The following is a 19,584-nucleotide window of genomic DNA, read 5'->3' as shown; positions in this document are numbered from 1 at the left end:
CTGGATACTTATGCTGAACTGAGTAATGTGTTAGAAAGGATGCCATGTTATTTGATGGAAATGAACATTATCAGCCTACAGAGGGTTGTATCCAAATACACTCTAAAAATCAAAATGAATAAATGATATACCATGCTAGTCCATTTAGCTAAAATTTTATTATAGCAATTAAAAATGGAAAAAACTCAATAGTTTTTTTTGGCATGCTCCTAACGAGACAACAGATGATGGCTCCTTCCAGATCTGGACAGATATGATCTGGACAAGATATGCCTGCATACTCTCAGGAACCCAGGCTGTTCATGCTGAATTGTGTTACAGGCAGGATATCAATCTTTGTGGCATCTCCAGATGAATTCACACCTGTCACATGTGCTCAGGGAAAATTTGTTCTCATCTGTGAAAAGCACAGTGCGCCAGTGTTGTCCTGTTAGTCTATGGCAAATGCAAATCGAGATTCACTGTCCCAGGCAGTGAGCACAGAGCATAGTAAAAGATGTCGGGCCCTCAGGCAAATTCAACTCAATTCAGTTTTATTTATATACTGCCAAATCACAACAGCAGTTGCCTCAAGGCCTTTTTTGTAGTGTAAAGACCCTAAAATAATACAATCCAAGATTCCTAACAGTGTTACTAAAGGCCAAGTTAATGCTATCCAGATCAAGTATCTGGTTAGACACTGTTTCCAAGATTTACAGGGCCAAGTACATACCCTTAGTTTAATTTGAATATGTGTCTTGATCATCCAGGTAAGGAAATTCCAAAAGGTTGATTCTGTTCATCTTGATGAAGCCTTTTCAATGGGAGAAATGTTTCATCAGTCATCCAAGTGACTTCTTCAGTTTTCAGTCACTTGGATGACACAAACTGAAATCTATCAGTAATTTTTCAGTTTTTCAGCATATGATACTGGCACGCTTCATATAATTGAAGGAAGAATGAATGGAAAATAGATAAATAGAAAAGAGTTATTCTTGACAAAAAATCTGCTAACATCTACCAGGTTGATGAAGATGAATGAGTGTGGTTGTTGACATCTGGTGAGAATTTGATTGTAATAGCACCTGTAGAAATATATTTACTTAGAAAATTGGTGACATGTTCAATACTTATTTTAATCCCTGCATGACTGAAACTTGTGCTATGCAGTACCTTTAATACCCAACTGATACTACTTAAAAAGGACATTGCTCTGCAAATGATCAGTTAGCTGTTTTACAACCTTCAGAGGCCACCCTCATGGAGTTTGTTTCTGATTGTTTGGTCAAACACATTCACACCAGTAACCTGCTGGAGGTTATTTTGTAGGTTACTTTGTCACATAAAGCTGCAGATACTGGTTCTGCTGAAGAATTAAAGACTTTCTAGAGGCCTCCTAGGGTAACTCTGTCTGAATCCTGGAATGTCCTCTTGACAGTGGGAGACACAGCAAACCATTTCAATGTGCAAAAGATGTGTGTGTTGACAGACCATTTTTCAAAAAATTATATCTTGAAGTTTTCATTTCTTTGATATATGAAGCTCTCATTGAAACACTCATTTTATATGTTCAAAATCTGGACCACAAATATTTTATTCAAATCAGATGGTCAAGCTTGTGGGTCATTCCATTTAAGATTAAATGACCCATAAGTCAAAACTTCAAATGACATCACACTTCACTTACACTGGGTTAGATTGTCTCTAAGCAGTAATAAAGTGTTGAGAGAATGATAAAGAGTGGGTCAGTGGTCAACAAACCAGTTGCAGTTGTGACTCACTGTAGGGGGTTTCACTTCCTTGAGCATGTCTTGATCCAAATCTAAAATAACAATGTGAGGAGACAGAAGAGGAGTCGCACTTATTCCTGTTGCGTAAGCAGTTGCCTGTAGGGCTCCCATCCACCAATCAAGAGCTGCGAACTTTCCCTCCATCTTTTAGTAATGCTTCAGTTCACACAGCCAGCTAGGCAGTGATGCAATATTATCACATGATAGGTTCCCAGTTTTTCCCAGTCCTTCCTGAAGCATCCTGTCACGTTCTGCCTTTTACCAAAACTGGTTTCTATCTACAGCATTGTTGGTAGGAAACAGGTCTGCATAGAATGACTCTTTTATTATGCTGATTTTTCTCCATTATTATTTTTTCCCCATCAAGAAAAAAATAAAATAAAATGAAATGTGACTCAGCTATCTGGGACTAGCTGATCATTATTATTATTATTATTATTAATATTATTATTATCAATATTATTATTATTAATAATAATATTAATATTATTTGGCTAAATAAAAAACCTCTTGTGCAGCCTCTCACATCATTGTGGAGGAATTTTGACTCACTTTTCTTTACAATGTTGTTTCATTTTAGTTTCACTGAAACATCTTGGCTATTTTCTTATTCAGCCATTCTTTTGTATTATCTTTGGACAGGGGATTTTGTTTTTATTTTGTCCTGCTGAGTACAACTTAAGAAAAAAAAAACAGAGGGTGCACGTTGGGTGTGTATACTGTACATTTTAGTATTTTCTACATCAGTTAGTTTCATTCAAAGTCACAAATGAGTCAATTCAAGTGTATTGGCAGAAAGCATTGCACTTTTCAATAAAGACAATTTCACCATTTTATTAAAATTAAAAAGCTTAACCATAATTTCACTGAACATGAAGAAATGACTATAAGAAAGAAGTGGCTTACGTGATGTATTATCCAACTACAAACAGTAGTTCATCTTATTCTGCATCTGTGTTGAAGTTATGTCAACACAGATGCAACTCTGTGTAGATGTCAACTCTAAATTGGAGTTTCACACCTACAGGTTATAATTGTGTGAAGTCAACATGACTTACTAATTTAATTTCCCCAAACACCATCACACCACTTTGCTCAACTATCATTCTGAAATGATGTGGCTCTGAATCAAAGATGAAGTCTGTAGTCTGTGTGCTTGAATATGAGTCTTTTCTTAAAACCAGCAGACCTCTGACCATTATTCCGGTTCAGCTGATCATAGATGATCTCTGCAGGTCATACTGACCACCAACAGCAGCTTGAGATTTTCGAGCATTAACCCCACCCTACTCGGGGCTGTTTTATTCCTAAATGGCTAAGATTTGGTACCCAGTGGAAGAATAATGGGATTTTTATACATCTGAGAAAGGCTGAGAAAAACAAGAGAAAGTGCAATACATTTACACAGAGATGGTAAAGGTTTGAGCAAAACAATGTTGATATAACTGTGCAAAACTAAAAATAATCACTTTCACAGAAAGTGAAAAATTGAATTTGTCTTTATTAGCAAACTTGAGGTCAATAATAAGATAAAAACTAATTTAAACTTACTGACAAAGTTAAAATTTAAGTGGAGACTTTTACAAACCTTTTGTTATTGTGAAGGCTTTTATTGATTGATTGATTGATTGATTGATTGATTATTGATATTAATTGCAACATTTTCTGGTACTTTTACCTCTTTTTTAGTGTTCACATTGTGCAGCTTTTGTTTTGACCAATATAACTGGGATGAGAATATCTCCATGTATTACCTTGCATGATACACAGTATATCTGTCTGGTTAAAGTCTGACAGTTTAAAAATTGTTTCATTAAAACTGGATGAATTACAAATTGAAACCATAAAAATAAGTTATGAAAAGCTTTATTAACACAAAGACAAAAAGAGAGAGTGGCAGCTTCAGACAGCATAATGAGGTTGTGATTATGAACTAAACACTTATAAATTGCTACTACAGTGAGCAAATTCTCCCTCCAATTCACTTCTGTCCACCCTCTCCTATATTTCTTTCCTCTCACATTTTCATTTGTTTTCAAACAATAGAGTGATTAGGTAATCACGACAGAATAGCCACAGGACACCTTCAGTGTGCATTCATTTTTATAGAGGCAGGAGTGATTTCACCCTCACATTCACAGTTTTAGGACATTATTAAGAGATGGTCTTGTGTGATGGTGCCACTAAGAGGTCACACTGTTAGATATTCAACGATGAATAACAAATTGTTAAACCTCCAGTGCCACCTACTCTTGGTTTTTAGCCAGTATTCAGTTCAGGTCAAGATGGTTGTGTCACTCCATAAGAATTTTTACCATAGAAATACTCTCACTGGTACTGTATTTGGTACAACTTGCCGAAAAGGTTTGGATCCCCTTTGCCTTCAAAGGTGCTTTAATTCTTTATGTTACATATTTCCAATATAGTCCTGAAAAAATTCCTCATAGATTTCAGCCCATATTGACATGATAGCATCGTGCATTTGCACATGCATCAATGATGCAAATCTCCCATTCCACCATATCACAATTGGCTCTATGCAGAGGCCGTGTGAGTACAGTAAACTCATAGTCATATTCAAAAAAACATTTTGAGATGTTTCAAACGCCTTGACAAGTCATCAAAGCAACCAACAGAAGATAAAGGGACATACCAGCCCAATATCACAGTAAAACATGTAGGAGACGTGCCGGTCCAACATGTCCATTTCACATTTTGAAGAGGCAGAGTGTGAAATGAATGGTCGTTAGGTAAGGGTAGGATAATACCATTTTTTGCGCATCTGTCACACTTTCATATTTCAGCTCATCAAACAAATTAGGTAGTTTAAGCTTCCGACGTCACCTTATGTGAAAAAGCAATGACCCCCACCCCACCCCCACCCAAACCTTATAATTAGCTGTGTCACCCTTGTCAATATTAAAAACACTGAACCAAAAGCTAGTGCGAGTTGTGTGTAAAGACCCAAGATAACTGTCAACACACTAATGAATGACTTAGCCGAGTCTGGAATTGTAGTCTCAAAGAAGACAACCACTTAGGCTACGTTCACACTGCAGGTCTTAATGCTCAATTCTGATTTTTTGATCAAATCTGATTTTTTTGTCTGCTCGTTCACACTACAAATAAAATGCCTGCGTGCATGCGCAAAAGAAGACGTCACACACAACGCGCTCTGTTTAGACCCAGAGCAAACAGTATTGTTTGACTGATGGCCGTTAATATAAAGACTTCGGACTTTACCTTTCCCAATTTTTGCTTAAGTTATTTTGTTATTTACATAATAATGTAGATAACCTAATAATGATCCTTATTGCTGTTTTAGAGGAGCGGTGCTTCAAAGGATAGTTGCAGATTTCTGTCAGAATCTGCAGATTATACAGTACAAATAAAATGTTCACGTTTCTCCAACGTTGTTTTCCCAACAGTTTCACTAACATCTACACTGGATGGCCAGGAAGCGTTCGCGATGTCTTCTCGGGCGCTGATAATTGCCGTCTGTCTTGTGTCAGTGACGTAAAAGACGGATTTAATGCGACATGACCATTCAAACAGCAGTCGCTTTCTAAAACATCGGATAGGTATCGGATTCAGTACCACATACGAAAGTGACCCAGATCGGATTTGAAAATATCGGATTTGTGCCGTTCACACTGTCATACCATGATCGGATATGGGTCGCATAGGGTCAAAAAAATCGGATTTGATGCGCTTTCGCCTGCAGTGTGAACGTAGCCTTAAACCCTGCACAGGAATGGACTGTGGTTGAAGAGCAAGAAAAACTCCACTTATGCAGGAGTCTTCTAGCCAGACTGAAGTATGCTAGGGAAAACTTGGAGAAAGACTATGCATGCTGAAAGTGTGCTCTTTGGTCAGATAAGACAAAGCTAGAGGTCTCTAGCCACAGAACTGCTGCTTATGTTAGAGAGGTGTATGACAAGTAATCAGTTTAAAAATCTGATTGGAATAAAAATGATTCATGTAAACACACCAATCCAAAGATTCTGACCCGAACACAGTCTTGTATGATTATTATTTCCTCTCGATTGACAGAGGTGTCAATCTGTAAAGTTACAAGGGTAAGGTCACCAAGTGACTAAGTGACTTCTCTCATCTACTAAAAGAAATCTACTGCTTTTGCTATAAATTCTTCTCTTGTTTGATACAATGTCCTCAACTGGCTTTTAGGTGTACTCTTCTTAAATGTTTTAGTATGCATGCTATTGACCAACAACAGTATATTAGAAAGTAGCAGTAGAAAGTGCCCCATTATTTAAAACGACCCACATATTGAGTAAATGTATTTTATCCTTGCTAAACTCACAAGTAAACTGAAGGTTGTTCGTAAACGCATTTAGAACATGTACAAAAAATATGTCATCAGTGAAACTATCAAATTTAACATAACAGGAACCATGACAAAAATCTTGTAGCTCAGGATAAATATCAATACTGTTACAACCCAACAATGTATTTCCTATAGTAGTTAGCTTCTGAACACCACTGGATCCAGATGCGATGAATCTCCTGATAATTACTTTTATCGGCACTGGAATGGATTTGGTGGTTTGTTTACATTTGATATTACCATGCTGTCGTAGTGCTGGGAGACTGGAGGCTCAGATCTTCTTCTTCGTCTGACTGTTCAAATAGAAGGGTATAAGAAGGTTCCTTCTGTTTTCATTGCTCTTTCTGGTATTTTCTCACCTGATTCCTTTTTTATTTTGTGTTTTTGGCTAAACCTGCAGCAGATTCAAAACACAGACACCATGGTTGAGTTCCTCCCATGCAGACATAACGCAGCAGCATGAAGCAATGTAGCAGCAGAGTGTCCTGAACACAAGACTGTGCTCACGCTGTGTGTTATAGTGTGAAAAGGATGTGCAAATATTATGCAAATGAACTTAGAGGATATCACAGTTTTAGATGGAATATCTCACCCCTTATATCCTCAGTGAAGTGTCTGAAGAGGAGGAAAAATGCTTTTATTAAAAGCAAATCTCTTTGCAATCAAGACTGGAAATATTAATATTTTTTACTGACGGAGGAAATAAAATTGTCATATTTCACCTCAGGAGTAAAAGGTTGCAAAAGAAGAAAGGCTGTAAAGTCATCAAAAGGTTCATCCTCTGGAGAGAAGGAAGGAGATCAGCACACTCTATGGATGACTTATTATTGAAATGACTGATTATCACTTACTGCTGTGTGTTAGTAATATCCTATCTTGGAAAATTAAAGAAAGTTGAGGTTTGAAAAGGATGATGGCTTGTACAGGGTCACGTGATGTTTGACTTCAGTAAACTATTTCCATGAGTTTAAGCTGGTCGTTCTGAAGCCATATTGAATACAATTTCAATAAGTTGTATCCCTTTTATAAAGTTGCCACTTTGTGCAGTGCATTTTATCCAGCCTGGTTTCAAAACATCACGTGGTTGATGGGGAAAACCCCCCCACTAAACACAGGGTTTCACAACAGCACATAACTAACAAATGGGTAATGTCATGGAAATTAATTTATATACAGTCCATGACTGTATTGAGAATGTTCATTTTGTGAAATAGCACACTCATTAAAAATATGAGTCAAGTGCTTAAAAACAATACAACTCTATCTGGATGCAGAATCTGGATATGTGGTTACACTATTTTTTTTAGTTATTACCAAATGGGGTATAAGTGGGATGCCTATCGTAGTGTCTTTACTCAGAGTATCCTCAACTAAAGAGAGCCTTTTCAATAAGCCTTGTTATCTGTCAGTGTTGTGACTATAGCTGGAGGCTGTGACAGCACTGGTGAGGAAACCTCTGCGTCAGCATTATCTGGCTATTCCCATCACCACCACCACCCCCTCCCCCACCGCCCCCAGAGGCATCTCTGGCTAATTTTAGATAAGCGATGTTGTTGGGCCTTTCCGTCCTCATTAAGCTGTTAGGGTTCTAATACACACACACACACACACACACACACATTAAAATCATACACTTCATGACTAATTTAACGCAGTGGAGTATGTCTGCTGCTGTGCACAGCAACTCGCTGCCTTCAGACACAGTTTGTCTGTGCAGAGAATGAGGCAACAGCTGAGATCAACGTTTTGTCAGTGATAAACACGTTATCTATTCTGTATCCAGCTGAGAGAAGGATAAAACTGAAGCTACATCCTCAATTGGAAGCCATTAGCATTGGCATGTTGACCAGAGGTCATAGAAAGTTAATAACATTCAGCAAATTTGAGTGATTACGGGAAAAACAACCAGTGGTGACATGAAGTGGGTGGTATATGAAGTAAAGGTTTTTGAAATTTCAGACCAGCAACTTCAGTGGCTGCCAAAGAGAGAGTGGGATATTATTGACTGGCATATGGTTATGGTTGTAAGGTTACTAATGCAACTAGAATATCCACGAGCAAGCAGCTGTCAGCTTTAGAGCAAGGCAATAAGTGCTTGCAGTGTCAAATCTAAAAACAAACAAATTAAAATGTGTTCCTTCATATCAGAACATGCTGTTATAAGCTCCAGCCTTTTGGAATCAATCCTGTACATTACTGACATCTGGGGGGTGCAGTCAGCTATTGTTGCTGAAAGCGCTGCTTGTTTCATAGTCATAGGAAAGCAGGCTAGCTTAGATTAGTCTCCATTTTAAGGGTTTTAACAATGGCGGAAACAGGGCAATCTGAAAAACCCAGAGTTTTTTTCTGGTGGTTTATGCATGCACACTGTTGATAAACCTCTGATCTTTCTTGGTAAACCGATGCAAGACTAGCATACAAGTCAAGCTGTCTCCAACTCCCTTCCACATGATGTATGGAAACCCAATTTGCATTAGCAAGTAAACAATTGTGATTTATTATGGGAACAGATGAGTTTCAACTTGCTAACCATCTTAACATGTGTAATTTAGAGAAGATGGAGTGTAAAAATTTTGTTAATTAGTGCAACTTAAGATTAATGATTTGAATCCCCCTGTAGATATTGACAATGGATTTTACAATCAGAACTGCTCCCAAAAAACATAGATGTTTACATCTGCGCTGTAACTGCAATAAGTTAATTAACCGATTCGCATTACAACCTGGTCTGCCTCTTATCTGCAGTTATTTTTATTTAATTTAATAAAAACTGTACAGTACTCTCTGTATATAGTAACCACTGTCTTTAATGTAAATATGTAAGAAAAATTGTGTATGTTTCTGTTCTGTGTCCTGAGTACTGTTTGTTTGTATATTTGTCTTTTTGGCTGCTGTTACAACCAAATTTCCCCTTGTGGGACAATTAAAGGATTATTCTATTCTATTCTATTCTATTCTATTCTAAACATATCATACCATATCACACACTGCTCAGTGTTTTTGATTAAGCTGGTTTTTCTTTTGTTATTAATATATTTAATATATTACACTTTAAAACAAACAAACAAACAAAAATTAAGATGTAGGCCTATGTCTCATTAATGGGTTTTTTGGGTGTTTTTTATAGAGATATGTGGTCCAGAATATGTTGCTGAACATTTAACAGAATGTTAAGTATTTAAAACAAGCTCAAACTTAAACATATACAACAGTATTATTAATCCATTTAACGGTGCTTGGGAACATTTTTCTGTAGAATAATTATTATTTGATACTTTATGTACAATTTTCCAATAATACAGGTGTATGTTTAATCAGGGTTTTTTTTTTTATCCCGTGATGCATGCTCAATAATCCAGGAAAGGAAATCCCAAAAGTTGATTCTGTTCATCTGGACGTAGCGTTTTCAGTAGGAGAAATGTTTCGTCCCTCATCCAAGGGACTTCTTCAGTCTCAGCTGACTGCAGGTTTCCCCAATCTTATAAACAGTACATTTGCACAATGACTGAAACCAGCCCACTGAATGAACAATGGACTGTGAGGTTAGGTCCCTGATCATTAATATGCAAATTCTCATGACCATGGATCAACAACCACTGATCAATGGCCATGAGTACCATTCACAGAGAGTTGGGGAAACAGTATTGTAAGATACTGTTTGACAGGCATGTCAAATAAAATTTATCTTCGTAAATTACCAAACAGTAGAGGAAAATGTCTCCTACTTCATTGTCAAGTTAATTTACAAAGGTAAATGCTTAACTTTCCACTTCATACATGTTACACGATGGATCATGGCTGAATAGAAGATGATTGCAATATCACAGAATTAAATTGTACTTTAATGTCTTAAATTGTGATTTTTGCAAAGAGAAATCTTTAGCAGATACAGAAGTGTGCAAATGTTTTGACTCCTTTCTTTGCCTTGTTTCTTAATATTTTGGTCCCAAGGAGTCAGATTTTCTTGTGCTTTTTAAACACGATCGGTTGAACAACTCAAATATGCTTTCTGCATTTACTAACATCACTATGGTTTATATCCAAGTACAGGCACATCACTAATGTTTATTCATATAATCAGCGCATCGTCTCAAATAAAAATATGTTCACCTTACTTGACTCAAGCAGCTTGGAGATTTTTTGAATCCACAACTGCTGACAAGTCGATTTTTTCTTCACACTGTGAATCTTTTCACACTGTGGAGGTCAACAGAAGATTTAGCCAGGCTGTGAAAACACCCAGTAATCTGCTTCTCACACCAAACATAGACCTGTCCCTCTGTTTTGGGTTAAAGATGCTTTTGTCAGCATATTCAAATTTTTTGCAGGATACTCCCAGAAGTTTTCCCAAAGATGAAGATGTTGCGATATTATAATATCTGGTTTTAAAAAAGGTGTCTGGCAGATAATTTATATACACTGTAAGACCAAAGGCTGTACATAAAAGATCCCATGAGAAGTATCTTGTTTTTTTATAGTGGACATGACAAGCAAGGGCTGAATCTTATTATCTTAGGAACCATGACACTGCATTGCAAATGGTAGCAACTCATCAGTCACAGGGCAGCCATCCCCAGTAGCATACCCTGATTAACTGTGGATTTAATTTTAGATGGATTCACAATTTATGAAAATAAATGTAATTATTTATTAGATAAGACCTGAAGCTAGTGATGGAGGCCATAAACTTATCAAAGTATTTACTGAGGTCAGTACTGAGGTGTACTGTGTGTACAACCTCACTTTTGTGTTTTGCAATGTTTACATCTTAAAATACACTTCAGATTGATTGACACAATAAATCTCTCTACATGTAAATATTTTACATGCTTTCAACAAGTACATTTAGCATTAAACTGACATACAGAAGATTCTGTATCTTACTTGTATATACACATGATTTACTTTATCAACTTAATGGGTATAAATGTTCTTTCAGTTAAAAAATCATTAGTAAAAATAATGATTCTAAACATTATTTTGAGATAACAATATTAGCTTTCTAACTCTTGGAGTTGTCATGGAGTTAGTGACAGTGTATGAAGCTGTTAAATATTAATTAAATAACATTTGATTGTTCATACAAGTATTTATCGACATATATATTCAGAATTTACGGCTTTAGAGACTGGTCCTTACAAGTACTAGGACTACCAAGCGTATGATGAGGTACAATGAAGTACTCCAACAACCACAAACTTCTGTTGACTGACCCAACCTAACACCAAAAACCGATACACAAACCTCCTCGAATCACTGCTATAACCAAGCATTATTCTTAAAAACAAACAAACAAAAACTTCAAGGAATCACACAGCATTCTTGTACCTTGAACAGTCGTAGGATGTTCGCCACCATGATCGATACAGAGCTGGCCGATGCGCCGATGACTCCCACAACTTTATCTGGCTTCGCAAAGATGGGAGGATCACCATTAGTGCAGCGAACATCAGAGCCATCCCTCTCAATTAGTGCCTGGACAAAAGTAAGGGACTGCTCCAGGGCATAGGTGTCACGTGAACATGTGTCCAAGATTCGTGCCCCAAGTGTCACATTGGGCAGCAGGTCTGGGTCTTTGTTGATGAGGTCGATGGCAAATAGCATGGCCTCCAGTCGATGGATGCCTTTCTCCTTCTTCAATTCACCACATGGCATCCCCCTCTCACCACGGGAATGCACAGGGAACAACCCACCCAGAATGATGTCACCATCCAGGCGGATTGAATGGGTATACTCCTGTGAGCCCTGCTGGGAGTCTGCTAACACAGCAGGCTTCTGGGAGGTGGAACCTTGCAGCCAGCAGCTCTTTAGCATCAGCACAGAGAGAAAGCAGTGACTGTAAAGAGTCAGGGGCTTTGACTCCCTCACCATTTTTGCAGTGACAAGAGGTGTGGAAAAAGTAAGTGTTGATATTATCACACAATCAACAGTCAAATGACAGTGCAGGCTGTGTGATAACGGAAGGCTGGGCCAGAACATGGAATATCCCTTCACTTGGGGCAGGGTTTACCATTGCAGGCAGGTCCACTTTGGAGCAGTGACCTTGAAGATTTCCTGTAGTACAGGTTCCTGTGGCAAGAACACCTTTCTTGTCTCTACAGCTCCAGCTTCACATTCTTTCAGAGACCTGCTTGAGAGAAAAATAAATCCAGATAAATAAAAAATAAAAAACCTTTAAACAAGAGATTGCACAAGTTTTTCTGAGCAAAGGCATGCCACGCTGTTTCTTTGTTATTCTGCTTTACAACCTTTAAATATTTGTGCTGCCAAATACCAGAATAACTTTTCTGCTCAATAATAACAACAAAGAGTCCTACAGGAGCAGAGTTTCTGTCTCGGTGTTTAAAAAGCAAAGATGTGATTACATCCCCATGGCTCTACTTTCAGCGTTTAGAAAATACATATGGGAAACACTGGCCAATTAAAGGGTCTTATGAGAGCAAAATGCCATTCCTACTATCCGATTTGTGACACCAGATGTAAGCACATCTTCCTTCAGACAACCCTGCTTCAACTCATACAAGTTGAAAAAGTTGCCATTGCGGCATTGAAAACATCTGTCTAAGCTGCAAAGATGAGCCAAGCGTTATGATATAAAGTGTAATTCCGCAAAACTTTTGTTCTGAATTCTAGATACTCCATTTAATTTTTTTTTGAGGATCGTGTCAGTCCATTTCTGCACACCAAAGCTGGTCACAAGTTTTTACTGATGATGATGTGTGCATCAATTATGTTTGCAGAGGCAGTTCTCACCGGAATAATTACTGTTTCTGTAGTGCTCAAGGCTTTAGTAAAGTTTTTAGATATTTTTGGCCTTCTAACAGTTGTACAAAAAGATCAAGGCACCAACTTACACTCTCTGCACAGGTGATTAATCAGCTCAGCATCTCTCAGCATTATTGCAGTGCATACCACCCTGAAAGCCAGCGCACGCTCAGGAGGTTTGATCAAACATTCAAACATGTTCCAAGGATACAGTTTTGAGTTTGATAAAGACTGGAAACAGGAGGTTCATTTTATTGCTGAACGGGAGGTAGTTCAAGTCATTTGGCTTTAGCCCAGCTGAGCTTGTGTTTGCTCGTGTGCATTGTGCATTGGCCTCTGAAACTCCTGCAAGAGAAATGGCTTAACAATGATAAAAAAAACAAAATATCCTGGGTTGTGTCAGTGCTTTCCATTTTAAACACCGCTGGGCCTGCAAGATTGCAAAACACAATCTGGCTGCAGTCCCAAAAAGGATGAAAAGTTGGTTTAACAAAAAAGAAAGAAGCCAAAGCCAGGTGACAGGGTGTTAGTTTCTGTGCCCATTTCCAGTACTAGTCTGTTGGCACATTACAGCAGCATTTTTGTAGTGGAGAATTTTTTTTTTGTGACACTTATTACTTCGTTGCCATGTTCTACTGCAAATGACGAAGCAGACTGTGTCACATAAAGATGCTGAAACCATATATTGAACAATGATTTGTCTGGTTCAAACGTAGTCGCCAAAGTAAAAACTGCTTTGACGTCATTTTCTCACCACCAACCTGCATGTGATGTGCTAGCATTTCCACCGGCATGCCTGTAGCAGCAGATAACAAAATCGGTGATGCTGATGGACCATCTATGGCAATGGTACAGGGCAACTGAAATAATTCTTAGATTCTGGCAAAGCTTAACTCATGTTTTAAACATTTGAGTGGGTCACAGCAAACTGACATGATTAGTCTTATTTATTCACACGGGTCTCTGGTCTCTGTTCTCTGACATGCAATCCCAAATGCATATGTTAACATATGATGTAGATTTGGCGGTTTCTTACTTCATAAAACAACATCCATATACAGTGAACTAAGAGAAGTGACAACATTTACAAAAGGAGAACTACTATATGTTGGCACATGGTATTGCAGAATTTAGCTGTAGCTCATGGAGTTCCTCCTTCCAAACAGCCAATAAGTCGTATAGCTTTGGCCATTTTTATACAGACTATAGGAACAGGAACAGTGTCTCAAAGTTACCCTCTTCCACAATTGGAAGATTGTGGGAACAGTGTTGGCTTAGCAGCTTTTGTGATTAAGCAGGACCTCTTAAAAGGCTCTTGGCAGGTGGCACTGTGATGCCAGACGGTTCTCTACAATACACAGTTATACCCTTTGGAGTCCGCAAAGCACCTGCCACATCCTGGTTTTGACTATGTCATGAATCGCTGTGTGGCAGGCAGGAGTTGGACCCAAAATGCAGGCACTCAGGCACGAGGTTTAAACACAAAGAACTCAGCTTTATTTGCTGGCAGGGGAAAGTCATACAAAAGCAAACTAAACTAAAAACTAAACTAAACTAAACTGGAAACTCACAAACTAAACTCACAGTGAGACACAGGGAGATCCACACAGCATGAGGGACGACACGACACTGACTCAGAGAAACACAGGGTTGAAATACACTGGGAAGTAACGAGGGGAATGAGACACAAAAGGAGAGCACAGCTGGGGGAAATCAGAACTGACGAGACAAGGAAGCATAAACTGAACACACTGAGATCAGACGCGGACTATCAAAATAAAACAGGAAACACAAACACAAAGACAGACTAAGAGACACGGGCTTAACACAGAGACGTGACTACATTACAGGGGATACACAGGCATACACAGGCATACACAGGCAGAGACGATGGAAAACAGAGGGAGCACCGAATAAACACTGGGAAACCAAAACACAAACTGTCATAATTCATAATATCAAAAATAAGAGTACAAAAATCAAAAACACGGGGACCCAGAACCATGACAGACTAGGGTGCCAGGCTGTAAAACATATATAGATGATATGGTGATTTATTCGGGTTTGTGGGTTTGAGCATGTTGAACAGCCGAGTAGTGTTTGAGAGGGTGGCAGATGCAAATCTGACCATAAATTTGTGAAGTGTGAGTTTGGGGGAGCTACGGTGGTGTACATGTGTAAAATAGTGGGTAGTGGTGAGTGGACAAAGAAACCCATCAAGCTATTCTTATTTTCCCATCGCCTTCACCCAGGTTTGAGTTGCAGCACTTCTTGGGGCTGGTGGGTTATTATAGACATTTCTGCAAAAACCTTTCCCCTGTTGCTCCACTCATTTAACGGTTAAGTGCCCCCAAAAAGTTCACCTGGTCTCCAGATTGTCATCATACATTAGGAAATATTAAAACTAGTGGCATTCCGTCAGGACAAGCAAGGCCAGCAGTGCTTTCCCTGTCATATCTAAAAATATACATAAATTAAAATTTACCAAAGTAAAGCAGTCTCTCTTCTTTCATCGCAGACAACGCTGGCATAAAGCTACTTCTGTTTGTATCCATCCTGTACATTACTGCCATCTTGTGGCCAAGGTTGCAATTGCCACTAAAGTTTCTGCTTGTTTCTTACTTACTTGTAGCTAACTCCGTTTTATCCATCTGTCTCTGGTTAACAATAACTAGACCTAGGCAAGCTGAGAGGCCAGCAGATTTCTTTCTGGGGGATAAACCTATAAATAAGACAATAGTGCATATACAAAGATAAGCAACACTGTGTAGTCTTCACCTTCTCCAGATGAAACAACTAGTATTCCATTTGGGAGCCCTTGGGACAGTGACGGACACTGTTGTTGTTCTAAAGACAATAAAGTACACCACATTTAGACTATAGAGAAAAGAACAACACCAGTTTGGAAAATCTGACAAATTTGTATTTGGAGAACAACAGACAATCGTAATATTAGGATTGTCAAAACATTATTCTCAGATACTAACCAGCATTAAAATTTAACAGATATCAGATTAGATACTTTTTCATAACACAATCAAAACCAATAGTGCTGTCTTTGCTTCCTCCAGGTGAGACAAATACAACACTGGTGTAGACAGCCAGGCACACAGCACCTCCTCTCACTAACAGTAGTTGGCATTCACAATTATGAACAACACTTTAGAAGGAATTGTGAAAGTCAGTAATGCTCCTGTTTGAACAAGAAGTTCTTAACAGTTGTTACAAATGTTTACCTGGCCAGAATACAAATTAATGTTAGCCGCTTAACTATTAGAGGTTACCATGTAGCCACAAACTCAGCCTCAGGGAACACAAGCTAATGTACTCTCAATGCCAGTGCCAAGCCTAAATAATTGGGAGGACTGTGTCAAGAAGCCTATCCAGCATAAAATCTTTGATAAATCAAGCGCCCATCTGCTGTGGCAACCACTGAAAAACAAAAATAATAATAATAAGTGGAGTGGTTTTTATTTTGTTCGTTTTGGTTTGTTTTTTGGTTTGTTTATTGGCACTATAATAACTGAATTATATATATATATATATATATATATATATATATATATATATATATATATATATATATATATATATATATATATATATATATATATATATATATATATATATATATATATATACACTTTACTAGTTTCTTAACATATTTCTGCTCTACACCAGTGACCTTTAAAATAGTGTTGTGACAGATTTATTATTATTATTATCATTATCATCATCATCATCATCCTCATTATTATTATTTGTATTGCTTTCAGCTTTTTTTAAAAAATATGCCTCTTTACCGTTTTCCCCAGGGATCAAAACTGAGCTGAGATCCCAGTATTGCAACAACCCTTCCTTCCTCATATACCAAAGTTTGTTCAAGTTCATACATACACCTGGCTATAAGTGTATTTAAACAATGGTTGAACAGTGAGTTTCTACCTGCCTTATGAACTTTGCTGTAGCCATCAGAACTAGATGATGGGTGATGATGATGATGGCAGTAGATTCCAGGTAAATAGATAAAGCCAGCAACTTCTTATTGGATGCTGCACAGTGGAAAAAAATAAAAAATTATATATATATATATATATATATATATATATATATATATATATATATATATATATATATATATATATATATATATATATATATATATATATATATTAACTGAAGGAAAGGATAAAAAGAAGTCGGTGAGCTGCACAGAAACAAAGTGCAGCTCACAGAGACAATGCCGACTTCTTTTTATCCTTTCCTTCAGTTAATACTGCTTTATTTATTTATTTATTTATTTTTATTTGCCCCTTTTTCTATGCCTCTTTGCCATTAAGACACACACTTAGTGAGCCTTGCACACGCAAACTCATCATAATAGGGAGCAAACACCTTTCATCCTAAGTACAGTATAGGTTCTTAAGCTGAGCGCACTGGCACGTGCCTGAACATTTTCCCAGTGGGAACATGCAGAACACGCAAGCATTTTTCAGGTATGCGCACGAAGTCACCAAGACGCATCCATAAAAAAGGAGGGGTGGTGTGTGTGTGTGTGTGGGGGGGGGGGGCGTAAAAGCGTGCCAGCACTGTACACTGTGGGCTCATGTGCACGATTGAGTCAAATGCATTCAGAACTAGCTACAGTCCCAAAATCTATTTTTAATTGAAACATACAAACAGCTTGAGAAGCAAACTGGCAGCTTTGTAAACTGCTACTAAATGATTAACTGATTATTGAATGCAGAATCCGAAGCTCCAACATGTTCCCATAGATCACAAAAACGTTATCAATTACATGCGACATACTTTGTAGCTACATTTACAGAAAATTTAAATGTAATGTAATTAAAATTTACCTGCCAAATATCGCCGGTAAATCTTCAGGAATCTTTTTTATCCTAGTAAGAAGAGGTTTTTTCGTCAGCTTCGCAAGTCAGCCAGTGGTCTTGTGTCTCCAGCAGTTAGTAACATCACATTAAACCTGTTCTGTCAAATTCCTCCACTGAGTTTCGATCCAGCATCCGCAAACAAAAAAGTGATGTGAAAATTCACCTTTTCCTTCGTGTCTTTAGTTAGAGATCAGCGCTGATCATAGTTCTGTCAGAGAAATTGTCATGTCTTCAGGTTAATAATATGAACCCTGATCGCCTGCAAGTGTAGGTTCGACTCACACGGGAAAATCCCAGGACCCTCCCTCTCCAGTCCTGATTGGTCTCATATCAAAGTGTCCGACAATTCAGAGAAACGACCTTATAAGAGCAGCCGGTTGCGTCCACAAGAGAGAAGCGCACGCTTTTCTTCACCTCTCGCAGCTCTCCAAAGTGCAGTGTGGTGCGGCTGGCCTACGTCACAGAAAACACTGGCGGCTCTCGTGCTCGTCACACGAAGCTGATGAGAGTTTCATATCAAGCTCCCCCTAACAGAACCAGTGACAGACTTGTGCAGGGACTGCACGATCCTGGACCAAACTGAAATGATGTCAGTCACATCACAGAAGAGAAGAAAAGAAGCCCGACTGGTGCTGTCACACATAAGGTTAATAAGCTAAGCGAATACTGCACAGGGATAGGGGTTTCCGAAGTTAAAGCAGCAGAGATGGAGAAAAGACGCCACCTAGCGGACACAAGCCGTAGTTACAACTAGATGCCGGTTGTCCGATGTCAATTCATTATATGTCTATAATAAATAAAATCACAATAGTCACTTTAAGGTACGTTACACTAGAAGGTAAAGAGACAATTAGATCCTATTATTGTGGGAAAGCGATGGTGTGAAGGAACCTCTTAACAGAAAGTAACCGCTGGCAGAACCAGGCTCAGAGATAGGGAGCCATTTGCCCCGACTGGCTGGGACTGAGTGGAAAGAGAAGAGAAAATGAGTTCATAGGCATAGAGAACAAAACACAAAATATGGAAATGAAGATAAAGTATATATGCAACTTCAAAATAGGAAAGTAGTTTTGTTTTGTTTTTTTAAGTATTGCTATTAAAAAAAAACAAAAAAACATTTCATCCACCAGAAACAGTTATAAACTTGGCACCTAAAACCTGGTTTTAAAAATGTGTGCCTGCAGGCATAGAAATGCAAAATACATGCAGACAAAAACATACAAAATCCAATTAGTATTCCAAGTATTCCATGCAGGACAACATGTGTTTATGTTTTCTCTTCAGTTTGTTTGTTTTTTTGCTAATTGTTGTGGGGGAGAGGTGTTTATTTGCTACAAGAATACATACATCATGTCAGCTGTTTGCAAACAAACACACAGATCTCTGGATTTCTTAATGAAATGAAATGCAGTGAGTAAAAAGTAACACTATAACTAAAAAGCCTCTTAGGAAGGTTTTTGTTATGATCACCTGCATCTTGTTTTTTATGATCATAATGGTGTATAGAATTCAGTCATCTACTTGCAACAAAACTAGCTGGACATAAAATATAACTCTGTGCGCCACAATTCATTTTGCCTGCCAGGACAAAAAGCAATACATGATGATGCCAATCACTTGCTGAAAACAAGACCAATAGTTTTTGATCTTGTTTTGCTCCTACAGTGTTGTGAAAAAGTTTTTGCCCCCTTCCTGATTTTTCCTATTGCTTTGTATGTTTGTCACACTTCAATGTTTCCAATCATGAAACAAATTTAAATATTAGACAAAGCTAACACAAGTAAACACAAAATGCAGTTTCTAAATGAAG

At 38.0% G+C, this 19,584-nt stretch overlaps 1 protein-coding gene across 2 annotated transcripts in view; it reads right to left on the bottom strand.

Annotated features, from left to right (window-relative positions):
* LOC102778662 (metabotropic glutamate receptor 8-like) overlaps positions 1–18,081 on the bottom strand; it is a 125,148-nt gene extending 107,067 nt beyond the window's left edge. The window contains exons 1-2 of one of the 2 annotated variants that reach the window (XM_006782287.2): positions 17,742–18,081; positions 11,446–12,247 (exon numbers count right to left, since the gene is read on the bottom strand). In XM_006782287.2, the coding sequence (XP_006782350.2) occupies positions 11,446–12,096 (651 nt within the window). In that variant the 5' untranslated portion in view covers positions 12,097–12,247; positions 17,742–18,081. The remainder of the gene's footprint in view (positions 1–11,445; positions 12,248–17,741) is intronic. The other variant, XM_087843350.1, reaches the window with a different exon arrangement.
* Positions 18,082–19,584: the final 1,503 nt, after the last annotated feature.

The sequence above is a fragment of the Neolamprologus brichardi genome, chromosome 7 (genome assembly GCF_056152115.1).
Source record: "Neolamprologus brichardi isolate AB-2024 chromosome 7, ASM5615211v1, whole genome shotgun sequence".
Lineage (NCBI taxonomy): Eukaryota > Metazoa > Chordata > Actinopteri > Cichliformes > Cichlidae > Neolamprologus > Neolamprologus brichardi.
This window is presented reverse-complemented; position numbering and strand designations above follow the sequence as displayed.